This window comes from Vanessa atalanta, chromosome 20, assembly GCF_905147765.1.
Source record: "Vanessa atalanta chromosome 20, ilVanAtal1.2, whole genome shotgun sequence".
NCBI lineage: Eukaryota > Metazoa > Arthropoda > Insecta > Lepidoptera > Nymphalidae > Vanessa > Vanessa atalanta.
The window spans coordinates 8,509,543-8,528,991 of NC_061890.1; the positions used below are offsets into that span (position 1 = coordinate 8,509,543).

A 19,449-nucleotide genomic window follows, 5' to 3' on the forward strand; every position below is an offset into this window, starting at 1 on the left:
ATATCATAATATTCCGACAGATGTAGGTACATTTCTTATTTTTACCTGTTCCGAAGATTTCCCATAACAAATAGACAAACAAACATAAAAACTAAATTCGTTTTGGTTTTTTTTTTTTACTTGTAATGGAATAGGCGATTGTCTTCCATCTCACCTGATGGAAAGTGTAGATGAAGACGAAGGTGGTACACGCCCATCCAAAAGAAACCTGTTCACTATACTCTTAAAGGCTCCAGAGTTCAACTTATCAGGAAAACTAGACCCAGGCAGGTCATTCCAAATCATGGCGACTCTCACCAAAAACGAGCTGTCAAACCGTTATGTTCGACTTTTGGGTATGTCAACAACGTATGGATGAGACTTTTGCCTGCGCCTAGTAGTCCGATAAAGGAATGGATAAATAAATAAATGGTTTTATTAAATTGTAAAAAAATACTAATTACTGTTGCTAAAAGCTTAACATTACTTTCAAAAGTCGAATGAACAGCAATACAGTTCAATCTCATTTACTCATGTAGACTGTTTTTAAAAAAAGACAACTTTTTCATGAAAGTAAAAATTTATAATTTATATGCTAAACACGTTTTTACTAAAAAAATAAAAGGAAAAGGCGGATGTTTGTGTTCGTTGTTATGTTTAATGTCATCTCAGAGATCGTTATCTGACCACGAAGTAGACCATACCGTATGAGGCTATGAGAACCGAGTATTAATTTTTTAACTGAAATATTTTACTAGATGTAGAGCTTTGTGCATGCCCATGTAGATGTTGTGTCGGTATTTAAATAGAGGATAATTTTAGGAAGAAAGAATCATTAAAAAGTCAAAATAATTAGCTAATTTATTTTATTTACGACCTTACCGATATGAGAATACATGCACCAGCACACGTGTTTAAAATATAACAAAAAGAACAACAAAAATATTTACAAAAAAAAAACATCTGGTAGACTGTAATAATATAAATTACAACGAACTCTTATATATAAGTTTTCGAATTACAAAGACCATTTCATTTATAACTAAAAAATCATGATTGCCCTCGAATGCTCAGTCTATATCTAATTTCTTAAAGCTGCCCTCGATTCCGAATAAGCCTTCGATAGTTTTCTTGCCACTTGGACGCAAAGATTCGTTCACACGCCTCCGGCTTTCGTCCGTGAAATATTGTTTGTTATTTTCTAAACGGCTTATGATCTCGTCTGGAAAAGAGAATTATATACTTACATTCCAATATATTAAAGTACTATTTTCAAATTTAAAGAATATGTGATTATGATATTTAAATACAAAATAATACAGATTAACTAGAATTTATTTATTTTATGATCGAAACACACACGAGCAAGTATTCCATCGGATGATATACTCGGTCGTTACGCAAGCCATCTGGTAGCACCCAATCATTACTTTTTCTACCGCTAAACAGTAGACCTAGTATTGTTTTGTTCGAATTTGAATGAGTGTAATTGCAGACATAAGGGATGACATCTTAGTTCCTAAAATGCGTGACGCCTTTCCAATTAAACGTTCAATATTTCTAAACGACTATAAGCATTGATTACCATCAGGCGGTCAAAATGTCAGTCTGCCGATCTTTACCCGTGAAGTGTACAAAACAAAACATAAAAAACACAATGAAGACATTATTATTTATCTGCTGTAGGTTATTTAAATTAAAGAGCGAGATGGCCCAGTGGTTAGAACGCGTGCATCTTAACTGATGATTGCGGGTTCAAACCCAGGCAAGCACTACTGAATTTCATCTGCTTAATTTATGTTTATAATTCATCTCGTACTCAGCGGTGATGGAAAACATTGTGAGGAAACCTGCATGTGTCTAATTTCAAATTCTGCCACATGTGTATTCCACCAACAACCCGCATTGGAGCAGCGTGGTGGAATATGCTCCATACCTTCTCCTCAAAGATTGAGGAGATCTTAGCTGAGCAGTGGGAAATTTACAGGCTGTTAATGTAATGTAAAGGTTATTTAAATTGCTTGGTAAATATTATTCATACAAATATTTTTTTGTTTTTATTCGTATTATATCCAGACGTTCGCGGCGTTCATCCGTTGTTCATGGCGCATGCGTGAAGTTTCCGGACTTAGTACTATACCAATACCAGCATACAATAGCGTGCGAGTCGTATCAATCATTTCAGTACAAAATAAATTTAAGAAGCTGTGCAACACATTGCTAGAAGAACTAACTTAATAAAACCTCTACTTACCTCTTAAAGTTATGTTGTCTTTATAGTTCCCTCCAGACTCTTTTGGGAACGAATTCTTCTGGACATATTTGTAGAGGGACTCAGAACCTCTTTCGTGTACCTTGATGATGTCCATTAAACTCTTCTTCATGAATGGTTTCAGCATCGTCATCACCTTGTCCATGAAGTACGGGGCGTTTAAGAAATGCAATTCTTTTAACTTAACTAACATACATTCCTGAAAAAAAAAAACAAAAAACATTTGATTGATGTCATCATTTATTTTTCACTTGATAATTTATTATATTCATTAGCTAAGTATTATAATAATACATAAGATTATAAGTCTACCCTCTTGGGCTAAAAGTTAGCTCATAGACTCACAGATCCTGCTACACTGAATATGTCTGGTCGTTGTTCTGTACAATACCTACATCAATGATTAATTATAGGAATTATACATACAGATAGACGGAATATCGTCGTTGCGCCTGCAAAAGTCGCTATGAGTTTTTTTCTTATTGTTAGATTTTTATGCCGTTTTAATCGTTATTTCAATTAATGTAACTTTCGATGTATCAACGTCACATAGCTAAATTTTAAAACTTTTCAAATATTGAAGTTATCACGAAACTGTTATTACAATACGTGCGTATTGAAATAACGATTATAACGGGATAACAATCTAAAAATATGAAAAAAAACACATAGCGACTTTTGCAGGCGCAACGACGATATGCGTTCTGTAATCGTTTTTTGAAGTTATAGTTTTTTGACGCGTTATTAAAAATGATGAGAATAAGTTTTTTTGATGCACGCGCACAGGGTGTCATGAAAACTACATGAAACTACATAAAGTTACTCGCTAAAGGGGTAATTAAGTGTCAACTCACTTGAAATAGACGACTTCACACCTTGTCTTATTATACAATGTTTATTTTATTACAAATTTAAATGGCGTTTTTTTAAATTTTTCCAAGTTTGTAGTAACAAAAAATATCACGTTTATCAGAATAATAATTATTATTGCATTAAAATTATTCATTTGCTTAACTTAACTTCTCAATTCGGATAAGCACGCAGTTTTATTTTAAAAAAAAATTATAACCAATCAAACTTGCCTGGTGGAAGAACAGGACCTGTTTCAATAATGATATATCTATCTTGGCTAAGTGGCCCACACTCGCAAGATCCATGTCTATCAATAGAACAAAACTGAAAGAAACGAAAAGATTACAAACAGAATAATAATAGAAAAGATGATTAAATAATTTCTTGTCAAAAATCTATAAACTATTACATAAATAACTTTTGTTACCAAAAGGTTAAAAGAACTGACTACCCACTCATCATATCTTCTACCGCCAAACAGCAATACTTAATGTCATCCTGTTCCGGTTTCATGGATAGGTAAGTCATTGTAACTACAGGCAAGTGGGACCAAATGTATACACATATAAAAACATTCGTCGTATTTTATATCATATACAATTTATAATTAAAATATATATATATATTTAAAGTCAGTGTTGGAAGCGTCTTCCGAGAAGACGACTAGCTCGAAGTCCAACGAAGATCTGCTGGTTCGGTAAAAAAATAAAACTTTAAAACGCCAAAATATATATCATGCGACATTTATACGGGCCGACGACTTGCCATCAGGTGGCCCATTTGCCCGTCCATTACTGATGCTATAAAGAAGTTCCCGCCTTTGAAAATTACCAATATAGAGTCTTATCGCACATTACCTAAACATAACTGACGTACACAACAGCCATTAAACTTATTTTAAAGACATTCGTTTGTAATTTTTCAATACTACAAATGGCATATCTTTGCTACGTTTGTCAAAGCTAACAGCTAGCGATCCAAGGCATTTGGAAGGACCAAATTTAAGCTAGCATCGCGTCGTGTCAAATTCTCATTATTCATCCGTAGATTAATGCAATGGATGTCGATGAGGCAGCGATACTTCGACTGCGGTTACTTTAGTACAAGCAGCTCGACATGATAATCAAAATAATAATATTCTTTATTTAAGTATGCTCATAAAACACTCCGAATCGTCATGTTCCAGTGTAAAATCAAATGTAAGTTACCATCGGTTCCGAAAGCATCTTTTACCAAGAAGAATTGGCAAGAAATTCAGAAAGAACGAACAATTAATTTATTTTTGTATAACCTCTCTAGAAATCAACAAATATAATCTTGTATTGAGTAATATGTCTTATTTATCAATGTTTTCTTTTTTTTTTTAATAAAGACACTTCATCACTAGAAATTTCAAGTTGTTTTATTTGAAAAAAATCCAAGTATATTACCCTGGCCAAGTTCCTTCCTCGTACTGCAAAAGATCGAAGACCATCATGAACGCGCGGATGATATCAGCAAACATATAACGTTTGGGGTCATCATCTATCAGTCGACAATACATGGCTTTGTAACCGTTGACTGTGGGTGCTGGAAGCGGTGTTATCAGGCTGGAAACAATCAAGAGAGTTATGTAAAGAAACAACCCTTAAATGACCTAGTGCCGGGCAAAGGTAAAAACCTGATAAATCTTGGAAATTGAAATATTAAGGCCTTCTCTACATAGACCTTTGTTATCCAACAAGCTATTTAGTCCGAGTTTCTGGTAGCAGAATATAACCTGACAAATGCAGTTAGTTACATCACCGCTGAGAAAAGGCCGGATTCAGGGATCTGAAGGTTGGCGGCAAATTATTTCCCAACGAATTTGAAGAATAGTTCTTATCGGGTGTTTTCATTAAAGACATATTCGTTTTTAAATATTATTCTTGTATCTCCACAAGTTCGTGCCGTTGTTAAATCTTTTTTTATGTAATTTTAACGTGTTCATTTTTTTTCTTTTAACACATTATAATTATTTTAATTTTATATAAAAACAAGCTATATGTACTAAAATCCAATAAACTTGTGGTTTGCATTAAATGTGTTGTGGTCGTCGGAAATGGATACTATTGTTTGATATATTATTGTTTTAGAAAATCCTATTGTGATGGCCCGGTACTGGAGCTCCGGACGCCCTACCCTAAATCAAGCTCTAATTATGAAGCAAATTATAAAGACAAATAAAACACATGAATACTTGTTGTTTGTCATGAATAAGCCTTTAGTTAAATTCTAGCTGATATAAGTACTATTATAACTTAGCAAGTTTAGTCTAGTTTTGAGCTTATTGTGTTTTGATCATAGTATCGAATCTAAGATACTTGACCTGCAAATATTAGACTCAATAAAATATATTTAATCTTCTGTCATAAAATTATTAGTGAAATAAAATAATGACTACAAATAATAAACGCAAATAAAGCACATGAAAATTCAGTAGTGCTTTCCTGAGTTTGATCCCGGAATCATCGGTTAAAAAGGACGTGTTCTATATTACCAAGTGGCCATCTTGAAATTATCAGTATCAGCTCGAAATATAGAAATTATACTTATTTACACTTTTCGGAAAACGTAAGACACATAGAGAACCAGAAATCTCTGATATCCCCATGTCAGGTAACCCCTATTATATATGTATATACAATAGTGAGAATTATATCGCTCTGTGTCAAAAAAAAACGTGAGGCTAACCGAAATATAGCATACCAATTATTATAAGAGGAAAATGGTTCGATTAAAAACGTGAATAAAATCCAAAATACCGGTGAAACAACAGGTGAACGAACAAAAAGTTGTTCGTTCACCTGTATTGAATGTCACATTGCACAGTCCTTTTGTAATTTTTACTAATTTAACCAATTAACCACACAAAGCATGATCCGTGGCAAAAAAAAAACAATTATTAATAAGCTAACGTAATAAACTTATGAGATTATGGATGTTTTTAATTATAATTTGCTCTTGAAATCTTCTTATCTCTACACCTTAACTTTCAAAAGAACTAAAAAAACGAGCCAAGATACTTTTTTTTGTTTTGGCTTTTAGGGCCAAGATGATATTTTAATGTGCGTGACAGCTACGCTTGTCACGTGTCAAACGTCATACTATTTTACTATTTTGCATGTCACTTGATGGTAGAGCTTTGTGCAAGCCTGTCTGGGTAGTTACCACCCACTCATCAGATATTCTTCTGCCAAATAACAGTATTCAGTTTTTGAGATATCAATATAATCTAAAATATAAGAGCTATGCCATTAAAACTCCCCCTTAATAAGTCCCCAATTGAGAACATATGTCGAGAATTTCGTTCAGCTGGTATTACCTAAACCCAAGTTTTAAGAGTTTAAAGACAATGACGGAGCGCTTCGAAAAAATGTCGGTGCCCTTGCGCATCGCTTGGCTCGTCTTGGCGAGATAAGATCAGATAGAATCAAAGATTGTATACGGTAACATTGATTGTATTATGCCAACATTATTTTTAACAAATATTATTTTTAATAAAAATAAAATACCAAAAATACCATATTCTACGCTGTCGTGTATTTCGGTCGTGGGTTTTAGGTATAAAAAAATAGCTTTTATTTTTATTAAGGTTAAATCTGGTTTCGTATCAAATTCGTATTAGTGGTTTTGCCGTGAAAGAGTAACAGACAAGCTGAGAAACTCAAATGTACTATATTAAATAGCAGTAATATCTGAACCAAAGTAATCTCTATTACCATTAAAATTACTTTTTATGAAATAACTTACACAGTGTTCAGAGCGTTGATGATCTTCTTGTCCACTTCTCTATCCTTGAACCAAATGGTGAGGAGAGTTCGGAGCGTGAAATGGAGATCCAGAACTTGCTTAGAGACTTCAGCGCTCTTTTCACAACAGAAGTAAATCAGTACCAGATCCAAATCTGAAAATTACAAATGAAATCGGTTAATTTTCCGTTGATTCGTTTATATCAAATGTGACGACCTTTCTGGTTAGAAGATTTTTGAAACTATGACTCCCATGGCAAATGTTTGATGAAATTGTGTCCAACTAAAATATTTGAGCAAAATCTGTTAACTTATATATTTATATTCTGGGGCTTTCACAAGATTTTTTCCTTCATTTGTGTCAGTGTTATTTTTTCAGAAGAATTTCAGATTTTTTGTGGTTCTCTATGTATTTACCTGCGTATGTCTTTGAATTATTTCTTTACAATATTATAATACCATTACTCTCAAGTAATTTCGTTAAATATAAAATGAAATAGACATTTTATTGAAAAGCGACGCGATATTCCAGTGTATAGAGTACGTTAATTTTAACCAATTTCGTGTTTAAGAGCATGCAAGTACTACTGAGTTTTCTTGTACTTAATTGAATAAAAACATCGTAAAAAACGTGTCTGGGATTGGAGCAGCGTGGTTGTAAAACCTTTGGCCCAGTACTTTTGGTCTCGGTTCTCGATATCTCTACATCAATAACGATTTATATATACATATATATACTATGTTCCCCAAAAAAAATACTTAAAAGTCTTGATGACTTTTAAGTATTTTTTTAGGTAGGTCAAGTCAATATCATAAACAAATATATATTGTCTCTACTATAAATGTCTAGTATAATTAATTATGTTACATGTTATTGCATGTTCTTGCGGAGTTAATGCAATTCAAGACATTATGAGGTATAATTTGTCTTATCTTTCAGATTTAATATGGCAATTGATCCACCCAAGTAATTGTATAAACGTATTATTTTGTTGTTTTTTTTTCGTATATAAGAATAAAACAGAGCAATCTCTGTTTTACAAATATGGTTAATTTTGCAGATATATATTCATACATTTTGTTATGTAATCCACCTAGACCTTTCAGAATATGCAGTCTTATCAGTGACTTACCAACGAGGCACTTATTTACACTAACAATATTCAATATTAGCAAACAGCGATTTAACTATAAAATGCTAAGAAAACCTGCTGTCCTCCAAAATGGTTGTACGGCTCATTTATATTTACAATTTAAAATTTTATTTCATTTGACATTTTCATTACGGAGTAAAATTAATGCATTACGATAATTATTTTGCTGAGTCAGTTCTGCGTCGTTATTATGATAATGTAAACAAGAATGTTTACTTGGTGGTAGGTCTTTGTGCAAGCCCGCCTGGGTAGGTGCCACCCACTCATCAGATATTCTACCACCAAATAACAGTACTCTGTATTGTTGTGTTCCGGTTAGAAGTGTGAGTGAGCCAGTGTACAGGCACAAGGGACATAACATCTTAGTTTCCTAGGTTGGTGGCGCATAGGTGATGTAAGGAATGGTTAATATTTCTTACAGCGCCATTGTCCATGGGCGGTGGTGACCACATACCATCCGGTGGCCCATATGCTCGTCCGCCAACCAATGCCATAAAAAAATTAATGAACTATTCATTCTACTTCAGCAATTAGTGTGAAACTCGTGATTTTCTTCCGCGACTGATTTGAGTGACTAATTTCGACCGCAGCGGCCTTCTTCATGAGATAATAAAACATGAGTATGCTCAAATACAATTGCATTAACTATTTACTATCACTACTATAAGTATATGAATGACAAAACCAATCTGACAGAAGGGAGTTAAAGAATGTATATTTCCAATCTCCTGAGAATTTCTCGACTTAAAAATCCAATAAGTCTGTATGGGCCCGACCTGGAGCATAAATCCAGAAGTCAGGTGTGAGGAAATCTTTTATTATTAGTTTATATAATATTTAGTTAACATTCAAATGTTCTAAGTTATCTAACGCAAAACGTTATAAATATTTATAACTAGCCGTTACTCACCCACTAAGCTGGGCATTAAATAAAACTGAAAAAGTGGGGAGAGTACGTATATCAAAAATAAAGTCTGTATATTTCACAACCATATACGGACGAATCCACCTCGTTTGGTCATAGTACAAACTAATTCAGTTCAACGAGTTCACTAGCTTTCAGCAAACAGACAAACTCAAAATATAATATTAGTTTAGATTATAGCATCTTCATCAAACAAATTAATATTCATAGTTAATAATAACTGTAATAAATTCTTAATAGTATTTAGATTATAAAGAAAACAGTTTATTACTCATGAGATACATTGTAAGGAATTTACATAACCATCAACAGAGGGACCTTTTTCATAATTATATACAATATTATACAGTTTCTATGTTGCAATAAGCTAAATATGTCTTTTAATGACTTATAATTGTCAACAGACAATATAAGAATCTGCATAGTATGACTATGCGCCCCCATTTTCACAATATTATTATGCATAAAAAAAAAAACGTTTTAATAAATGTAAAAAAAAACACATTAACTTGGAATTATTTTATAAAAAAAAATAAAAAAAGGTAATAATATTTTCATTTTTTTAATTAAAAAATATATAATTGTCTACTTTTTTGTTCCAGATCCTCAAGTCTTTGCGCTATCTAGTGGATTACTTTTAAAGCAACCGATCTCGAAATACTTAGTTTACAAACTAATCAAAAGCTGCTAATGTTTTGACCGTAAGCTAGGGGGTAGAGTTATATACCTGTTCCTTAAAAGCTTAGTAGTATTACATCTAACTTGTGTCAGATTACACAAACGCGCTTGTGTTTTTATAAATTCTTGTGCATTTCTTGAATAGCCATCATTGCCAAAATTCGACCAGAGATTCTCAAATAACATATTACATGAGCAGTCTGTAAATTTCTCACAGCTGGGCTAAGGCCTCCTCTCCCTTTGAGGAGAAGATTTGAGCATATTCCACCACGCTTCTCCAATGAGGCTTGGTAAAATACACATGTGGCAGAATTTCGTTGAAATTAGACACATGCAAACCTGCATGTTTTCCTTCCTCGCGATGTTTTCCTTCACCGCCGAGCACGAGATGAATTATAAACACAAATTAAGCACATGAATGTTCAGTGGTGCCAGCCTGGTTTTGAACCCGAAATAATCGGTTAAGATGCACGCGTTCTAACCACTGGGCCATCTCAGCTCAATATTATAACTTATACATATAGAGCTACAAACAGTTTACCTGTTATGTATTCTTCTGGTAAATGTGGTTGCGTCTTCAGCCATTCTCGTAACTTATTGATGTCCTCTCGAGAAATGTCAGGATTCTTCCCATACTCCTTCTCCACTGGGAACGCTTTTATTTGGCCCGACATCGTCTGTAAATTAATGGAAATTAAGTTTTAAATAATCTCTAATAATAATCAATAAATAAAATACTGAAGTTTTAAGACATAATATAATAAATAATTTAAATTCGCCATTCAAACCAATCACAAAACTTTAGTGTCTCTATATTTTCACATGAAGAAAAAAAAATGCAAATTTTAAGACCAATATTAACCATAATTTAGAACCTTTGCTCGTCGTTATTACAAAATCCTTAAATATTCTTAAGTATATGTGGCAGACCTTGTACAAGTTCTTCTGAATAAATACCAACGACTCCATAATTATCTACCACTAATAGCAAAACACTTGGAAGAGTGAAAGAGCCAGTTTAATTTGCTCGTATTTTTCCACTTATAAAATAATGGAAATTAGTCCCATCAATACTACAAGAGGAATGTGCTCAGACACAATCAATAATCAGAACTCTACTTACGACAAATTAACACATAGATAAAGCGTTGTTATTTTCTTAAAGTATACACTTAATTATAAATAATAACTCATAAGACCGTGTACGCGATCACTGATTGTGAAATACTACGAATACGTCCAAAAAACCAAACAATAAATACTTATCATGCGGAAGCCTTATTTACGCCGAGGACATATCGTGACAGTATATATTTTGCTCTACTTATAGGACTGAGTCAAGTGAAGGGGTGAATGATCGTAAAACAAAAGTTTTGCCTACTGTATATTCGGGTTTTAATCGTTGATGTAGTAAATAGCTTATAAAAATGGAAATTCCGAGGACTTGGGTTCAAACTCCGGATCAGACCATTGGATTTTTCTGTTAAGAAATTCTCAGCAAACACTCGAAATTTGTTGTCTATGCTTCGGTCCCTTGGAAATCACATAAAGGTGTTGATTGCGCGTCTGATTACTTTGCAAATTGTGATGGAGATGCCGTTCCATCAGATTATGAGCACGTCCTTGTGGTTGCGTAATCAATTGCACATTGTAAGATGTCCTGCGCAGTTGGCCAATCTCTGTTAAGTATAAAAACCGTGCTAGGCTAGTCAGGATCATTACTCAAGTTCATCATAACATTTTTATTATTTTAACAAATTTTCTGACAGAGTTTTAAGACAGTTACTTGGTGGGTGGCCAGATGGACTTTGTGCAAACCCGTAGCACGCAATGAGTATTTATTCCACCACCAAACAGCATTGCTTAACATTGCTGTTTACCTTTTTGAAGGGTGAGTGAACATACCCAAAAGACATAGCACTATGGATCCCAAGGCATAGGCAAGGCAGTCAGATGGCACCTTGACGATTTAGGAAATGTTTATAGTCAAATGTAGCAAAATAGGTGTATTTAAAGTCTATGTCATAATAAGGTAATAACAACTCACCATATTCCTAGGTTTTTATAGATAAAAAAAGAGGCGCGGGTCTTGATCAGCTTTCGATCGATCCAGCTTTTCTTAGAATACCATAAATGTGCGTAATTTATACTTTATACAAACATGTAGGTGTAATGTTACAATCACGATATTTTATCAAATATAACGATACTTCAAGACACTCTCGACTTTACGAACAAGTTATAAATGTTTTTATTAAAAAAAAAATTAACCATATCGTTTTGTTATTGCATAAATTAAACGTTCGCTAGGTATAAATACTATTTAGTATAAATTTTATATTATATTTGTCAACGTTGTTCTCGTCGTGGCTACGAGCTGACTGTCAACTATGTAATATAAAAAAAACTAATTATAGTCATCAACAAAGTATATTAACAGAGTAATTACCTTGTATGATCCATTATATCTTTACAAAAAGAAAATGTTTAAAGTGGCGTGTGTATCAAAACATTATTAATATACTAACAATGTATATAAGAATTAAATTTGTGAAAAAATATCTTGGACCAATCAAATTGAAAAGTTATCGAAACCTTTTATAGATACTACAACGATAAGCACACAAAGACAAGCTCCAGGTTAAATTATCTTCGTTAAATTCTAATAGTTATAAGTAGTACTTACAGGCCGGTAATAACAGGCCTATTTCTACAGAAAATATTATATAGGCAAAGAAATAGTCCCGTGATTAGGTACTAAGATCGCTTCTGTTTCCAGAAATTCCAGTCTTAAAAAGTGGTAAAACGTTACTACATTTTAACAAGTTAGGAAATGGTTAAAAAAGAATATCAGTAAATAAATATGGCGTAAATAAAACTATAAGAGAGAAGTGAACAGCGGTGGGATGGAACATTTTTTTTATGGCATTGGTTGGCGGACGAACATATGGGCCACCTGATGGTAAGTGGTCACCACCGCCCATAGACAAAGGTGCTGTAATAAATATTAACCATTGCTTACACCACCTATGCGCCACCAACCCTGGGAACCAAGATGTTATGTCCTTTGTGCCTGTGATTACATGGCATAAGAAACCTTTAACCTTCATGACATCCGAGCCGATCTTGTCCTCAACCCACTGACTGATGTTTCACACAAAAAAATAAAGCAATTATTCAAACCGATTGACATAATTCAATTATAAGATTTAATGACTTGACTCAAACAAAGATGACTTGAACCTAAAGGTCATCTTCAATCTTTACAAATAATAATTAAAGCCTGCAAAATACAGTACCGTTACGAAACCGGCTTGTAAAACCTACAATTCTTTTTTTAACATATTTTTATAATGTGTGTAAACAACTCTATGACGCAGAAATGATTGTTGATATGAAATATAAAATATTACAAATTCAAAAGTGAGTTTGTTTGTTACGCTTTTACGTCTCAACTACTCATGGTACAGAAGAGAAACATAAAGAGCGCTGAAAGGCGATGAATAGACCATGTTATTCAATACGGATTCTATAGACGGTAGGAATGCGTGTTGACTTCCAGACAGTTTATATTACACACATATATACATGTATTTGGCTAACATAACTTTGTATTTTAAATGCTGAAAAAGAGTTACTACTAAGTTTCTCGCCAGTTCTTCTCGGTAGGATCTACATTCCGAACCGGTGGTAGCTTCACTTAATATAGTTTGTAAAATGATGATTCAAATGTGTTTGTAAAATCTTACTTGAATAAAGTATATTTTTATTTGCTTTAATTATAGCTTCAAAGTGATTTCAACTCAAGTTCATTGGCATTGGATATTGTAATTTATTTTAAGGGTACAGGTGAATGATCGGAATGCAATAGGTACCAAAAACAAGTATTCTATTATGTGAAATTAGGTATATATTATACAATAAAGTATAATATATAACTAATTTCACATAAGACCTTTTAAGTCTTAACGATTTTTAACATTATTACAAGATAATCATCCAAGTAGATCCACGTCATATTGAAAAAAAAAGAATGCAATTAAACATAATTACTTAGCCCACAAAATAAAAAAATATACAAATAAAACTTATCATAAAAGCCAAAAAACACTGTTTCCGCCCGGGATCGAACCGGGGACCTTGTGCGTGTGAAGCACACGTGATAACCGCTACACTACGGAAACGTTGACCGATGCTGCGAATTTATGTAATCAAATATAGAAATACAATTTGAAAACAAAATATTACTATCATAAAAAAACATTGCAATTTCATATATAAAAAAAAAAAACATATATTTTTTTAAATATAGAATGAATTTGTGCAGTATTATACGAATTATATGATACGAAAATAACTTAAATCCATTTACGGTAGGTAATATATCGTAGGTATGTATTTTTTTTTCTTTATTATGTATTTTATCTCATATGTACTCACATCATTAAACTTGTAATTGTCTGTAAGTAAGTGATGGCTACGATAAGAACACAGCATGTAATTTTATATTTTTTTTATTATCTTTATAAATGTACTTCCTCGTTAACTGCATAGTCACTGGTTGCTGTAACGTGTCCAATGTTGACAGACTTCAAAATAAGAAGGTTTTCCATTCCCCGTTATGTTTTTAATTTTATATGTTAACAACAGTTATCATTCTAGTGAGATATTTAAATATTATCAACACTAATCATCATTTTCACTACATAGTATAAAACAAAATCGCTTACCGCTGTCTGTCCCTATGTATGCTTAGAACTTTAAAATTACTCAGCAGATTTTGATGCAGTTTTTTTTAAATAGATAGATTGATTCAAGAGGACGGTTTATACTTATGTATAATACATGCACAATTTAGTCGAGAAACACTGATAATTTAAGAGGTTTCTAAAGTGATGTCATACACATACACATATTTTGAGCTTACATTGCAAACGCTGGCTGGTATGGTATATGTCTATAACTATCTTTTAAGATAGTTTACAACAACCATTTTTATCCTTTAATTTTTACGAGAAATAATGGCTTATTTTCGAAGCGATTTTTAAGCAATACAGCATTTATCCTTATCCAATAAAGTACCTTATATACATTGTGAATTTAATATAGATCAATATGTCCCTTTACAACACGTAATTGAAATGAGTATTTTCTGACTGACTGTTTGCCTCTCTGCTACTCTTTCTCGGCCACACTACTGAACTCATGAACTGAACTTTCATGATTATTAAGTAAACTTGAACCTCGAAGGACGAGGGCTAATTTTTTATGCCTATTCTTAAATTTAACGTTCAATCGCAATTCTGATCCTGTGGGCAAAAAATGTACCAGCCATCCTGTCACCAATAGGGGGAGGTTATACTTTTAATGAAGGTTTTCGTCTACTACTTCATTATCAAAGTGTTGCAACTGCAAAATGGACAAGACAAGACAAAATATATACCAAATAGACGATACTAAGGAAATCTATACAAATAATAAAATTAGTCTATGTATTTATAGATTAACTTAAAATATCACGTTAATTTAAAACCTCTTTTTATACCACACTGGTGTGTATTTCGCCCCTTAGGATACAATATTCAGAATCGCTTAAATATCTACTCACTAAAACGATCCTACTCATTAAATCTAACTTTAATGGTTTACGATGATGATGAATCAGTCAGTATATGTTATTTTATAAGTATAATACGTATATACATATTGGATCGAACTACATCTGCATCGTTGCGTTTATAGAATATAACATTTCGATTCGATTACGTTAAACTGACAATTTTTTAGTATAATTGGGGCCCAGGGTAGTGGGGTGCAAACAAAGCGAGCACCGTGCTTTCCCAGTGATGGTCAAGTCTTGGACAATCAATGAGACGCCCCAGAATGTCTCTTAAAGTCTTTTACTTATAAAATAAAAACTATTTTAAGTGCAATTCACTTGTTTTTTTTTTTGTTTAAAAATAATTGAAATCATTGTGTTATTTTCTTTCAAAAATAAATATTATAAAATAAATTCGCTTTACGCCGTCATTTCTCCGATCTTTTAAACTACCCAACCGATTTTAATGTAAGTATATATCATTAATAAGCAGGATGATTCAAGAGGAAGGTATATGTGTATGACACGATAACTTTTATAAGAGGATAAAAGCAGAATATTTATATTTATGTCTGTTCTTCAACCTTCAAATTGTATATAGATCCTTATTGTACCCATATGTACATAGTTTATAAAAAGTAACGATACATATTGATTCTCCTTCGTTTGAATGTAAAATAGTTAATTAGCTAGATTCGGTGCGTCGTCTGTATGTACTAATATAAATAAAAAAAAAAAAAATGATTCCATCTAGATATAAATATCAACATTGCCCAGTGGACTGAACGGGAAGATTTTAACTATTTTGAGTTTTATCTTGGTGGTGAGAGAAAACCATGAAATGCACAGCGAGGATAATCCTTTTCCAACCACAAGAGTAACAAAGACGAATAAACATCTTTGAATTTGAATTGACGCGATATCATTGGTCGAGATCTTAAATAATCTATTAGGTAGGTATATTCAATGTTATATTCGCGAATTCATCGCGACATAATGGAGTTTTGAGTTACGGAACTTTAGAATTAAAATTGAAATGATTATACTTACTGTTACTGTATATGTGTTGTATTATAAATTAAAAAATATATAACTCAAGTACTTTTTGTAATTTATAGTATATCAAAGGTATTAGCAATTCTCGTGAAATATGTAAATCTATGCTTATTTTATCTTTATCTTTTAGCTATTCCAATCGAAGGAGTCTACTTAACACTTAGAATATTTATAATCCAGATAGAATGTCGAACTACAAAAGGTTTTGACGTGTTCTCTTATTTACTTCGACACACTATCTAGACATTTAAAAATTCATGTCTTAAGTTCTTCATAGATGACATAGGAATATTTTTAATAAAAAAATATTCTTATTTATTATTATTTAATAAGTTAAATATAAATGGATCGCTATCGAAGTCGATTATGTACCATATTTGAAATGTAATTAAATAATTAACAAGTGGCAGATTTTTTTAAAACTAATGACCTTCCTATTACCAAAATATTTAAATAAAATATGATGAATTGTCACCCCTTGATTCATCTGTCTTAAATTTATATTACATATTAATTATAATAAAATACGATAAATAATATTTGTTAACATCGATTTAAATTATTTACTAAAATCGATTAAGAATACTAAAATTTAATAAATATTCAAAGTTAATCGTATAATATTATTAAAATAAAATTAATTTAAACATAAAACTTACCATCACAAAACTGAATAATAATTTAAAAATCAAACAAAATAATATTAATGTCGGTATATAAATATTTTTCTCAGCACAGCAGACTCACACTAAGTGCATGATTACAATATTGCGTATATTTAAATATTTATACAACAACCAGGATGACCACGTTTAACTGGGATGAAAACACAATAGATATTAAATATATAAGTCAGGAGTAAATTGAGTACGTCTTTTATTTTGTATTTAATTTGTTAAATCGATAGTAGTGACATCTCGTGTATAAGTTGTAAACTATGTCGATACTTTTAACTGTGATTTGAGTGATATCTGATAGATGGCGTCAGTTGTCTTCAATTTTATATGTAAAATTTTAAAGTGAATGTTAATATTTGTACTCGATAAAATCTTTATATTTACTTTTAACATATAAAAATTTTAAAATAACTAAGTAACTGACACACAATGCATAAACCACTGGGTTCAACAGGATGGAATTGAATTTGAATGGAAGTTCCGAATTTCCGATGTTAGAAACATGGAAATTGATACTAAGACTTATGTTAATGAGTTAAAAACAGTTAAAATTATGTTGAAAATATATCACCTAAGGTGATCACACTTTGGATGAAAATTTGAGTTGAAGTTTGTTATTCTAAAATTGGAATTACGAAAATCGTTAACTTTGCTTCTGCTTGTAAGTAAAAGCCACGCGTTACAATGGAATCGGATTGGATATATCATCGGCTGCATGCCAAAAGGCTAGCTATACTAAACCTATTAATCATAAGAAGACAGGATGTTAGTATAACGATGAAGTGATTAAAAAAATATGTGTGCGCCTCGGGACGCTAGACAAAAGTGATAACTTAAAAAAGTTTGTCCAAAATACGGCCAACGTTGTGGGTTAGAGTGAGAAAAGAGTAACCTGCCTACCGCTGCCATATGCGTACGAGATAGACTGACGCTGTAACGCGTTACGTAACGAAACGGTTTTACCTCGTTTAAGAAGTTATCACTTCAATAACTAATTAATAGACACATCTACAGACTAAAATCGAATTTATTAGCAAATCAGATACATATATTGAAACAACACGATATAATTAAAAAAAAAGAAAAACATTAAGATTACATTTATCGATAGTACACTACAAAAGTAACGTCACACCACTAAAGTCGTGAGACGTAAACGAAATCGAAAGGGATGAGCCGTGGGAAGCGGGTCGATACAATGAACCGAATGTAATGACCTTTTACTCAATTATATACTTTATATTGAGCGTAGGAAATACCATTATTATTTGAAACATGGAATCTTCTTATTGTTAGATGGACAAGATCGGTCTTAGGTTTCTGTAAAAGGCCACTCTCAAAGGAGACCAGCCAAATGCACCAAACGCAGGTGCACTCTGTACTCACTCACTCTTATAAACAGATACGACGGCAAATCCAACACGGAGAGATACAATACGGAGAAATACAATACGGAGAGAGTTCATGAGCTAAATACAGGCCTTTACGTGCTTTCCGAGGTACAGAACTGGACACACTAACAATTTTATAAATTCGCGTTGCTTCAAACCATGGATTGCGCGACGCGAACATCGTTTCGTGGTTTTGACAGTTGCATTACAAAGAAGCAAAATGGTATTAGTAATTAAGATAGTTGTTAAATACTTTATAATTACACTTTACATTACATTAACAGCCTGTAAATTTCCCACTGCTGTGCTATGGCCTCCTCTCCCTTTGAGGAGAAGGCTTGCATATTCCACAACGCTGCTCCAATGCGGATTGGTGGAACATGTGGCAGAATTTCGTTGAAATTAGACACATGCATGTTTAATCACGATGTTTTTCCTTCACCGCCGAGCACGAGATGAATTATAAACACAAATTAAGCACATGAAATTCAGTGGTGCTTGCCTGGGCTTGAACCCGAAATCATCGGTTAAGATGCACACGTTCTAACCACTGGGCCATCTTAAAACTATTATTATATTATGTTTTACAACTAAAGCCACAAAAGACATGGACCAAAAAACAGATTTTATGAACGAACCCAGAGACTTTAAAAAGCACGGATGCAGTCAGTGAAAGAAATAAAAAAAAAAGAAAATTTACTAACAAATTATGGTAATTCCCTATTTAATACTGTTCTTATATATATATATATATATATTATTCTGTATACTTTACTTTCAATAAGTGTTTATTTGCCAAAGATGTACTGCTTTATTAGCTTGGTATTTAGCTAGTATAGTTGCTCTATAATTTAGAACTTTTGGGTTTTTCTCTGTCAAAAAATCCCCAGTAACAAACGGTGTCAGGATATGCAATATTGCACCTGTGCCTAGACAAGCATGTAAAGCTCGTCCTGTGGCCCCACTTTCTCCGATCGGGTTTACATTCTCGTTTAGCTATGGGAATTAGGGAATAAAGAATACTACTGTATTAGCTTGCGCAGTGTCATTAGAGAGTACTGCCGTATTAGCTTACACACTATCATTTAAAGTTGCG

General features: G+C 32.6%; 1 protein-coding gene and 1 non-coding gene across 4 annotated transcripts; both read right to left on the reverse strand.

The window, feature by feature from the left end:
• Window positions 1-828: 828 nt before the first annotated feature.
• LOC125072017 (clavesin-1-like) lies at window positions 829-17,130 on the reverse strand. Of its 3 annotated transcripts, none has more exons than XM_047682484.1 (7): window positions 16,945-17,130; window positions 10,172-10,307; window positions 6,875-7,028; window positions 4,534-4,692; window positions 3,334-3,427; window positions 2,234-2,450; window positions 829-1,201 (listed from the first exon to the last, which is right to left on the reverse strand). In XM_047682484.1, the coding sequence occupies exons 1-7, from the start codon at window positions 16,945-16,947 to the stop codon at window positions 1,050-1,052; spliced, it is 915 nt and encodes a 304-aa protein (XP_047538440.1). In that variant the 5' UTR covers window positions 16,948-17,130; the 3' UTR covers window positions 829-1,049. The 3 variants fall into 3 exon arrangements, with proteins under 3 accessions (XP_047538440.1, XP_047538441.1, XP_047538442.1); XM_047682485.1 differs by lacking the exon at window positions 16,945-17,130 and adding an exon at window positions 11,678-11,916; XM_047682486.1 differs by lacking the exon at window positions 16,945-17,130 and adding an exon at window positions 11,012-11,296.
• On the reverse strand, window positions 13,742-13,814 carry Trnav-cac. The gene has a single exon. It is a non-coding gene; the product is annotated as a tRNA-Val (tRNA).
• Window positions 17,131-19,449: the final 2,319 nt, after the last annotated feature.

Excerpts from the sequence above, each read along its gene's own strand:
- LOC125072017 (XM_047682484.1), bottom strand. Across the intron at positions 7,029-10,171 it reads ACCAGAAGAATACATAACAG|ATTTGGATCTGGTACTGATT; the intron begins GTAAACTGTTTG and ends TGTAATTTTCAG. Across the intron at positions 4,693-6,874 it reads ATCAACGCTCTGAACACTGT|CCTGATAACACCGCTTCCAG; the intron begins GTAAGTTATTTC and ends GATTGTTTCCAG.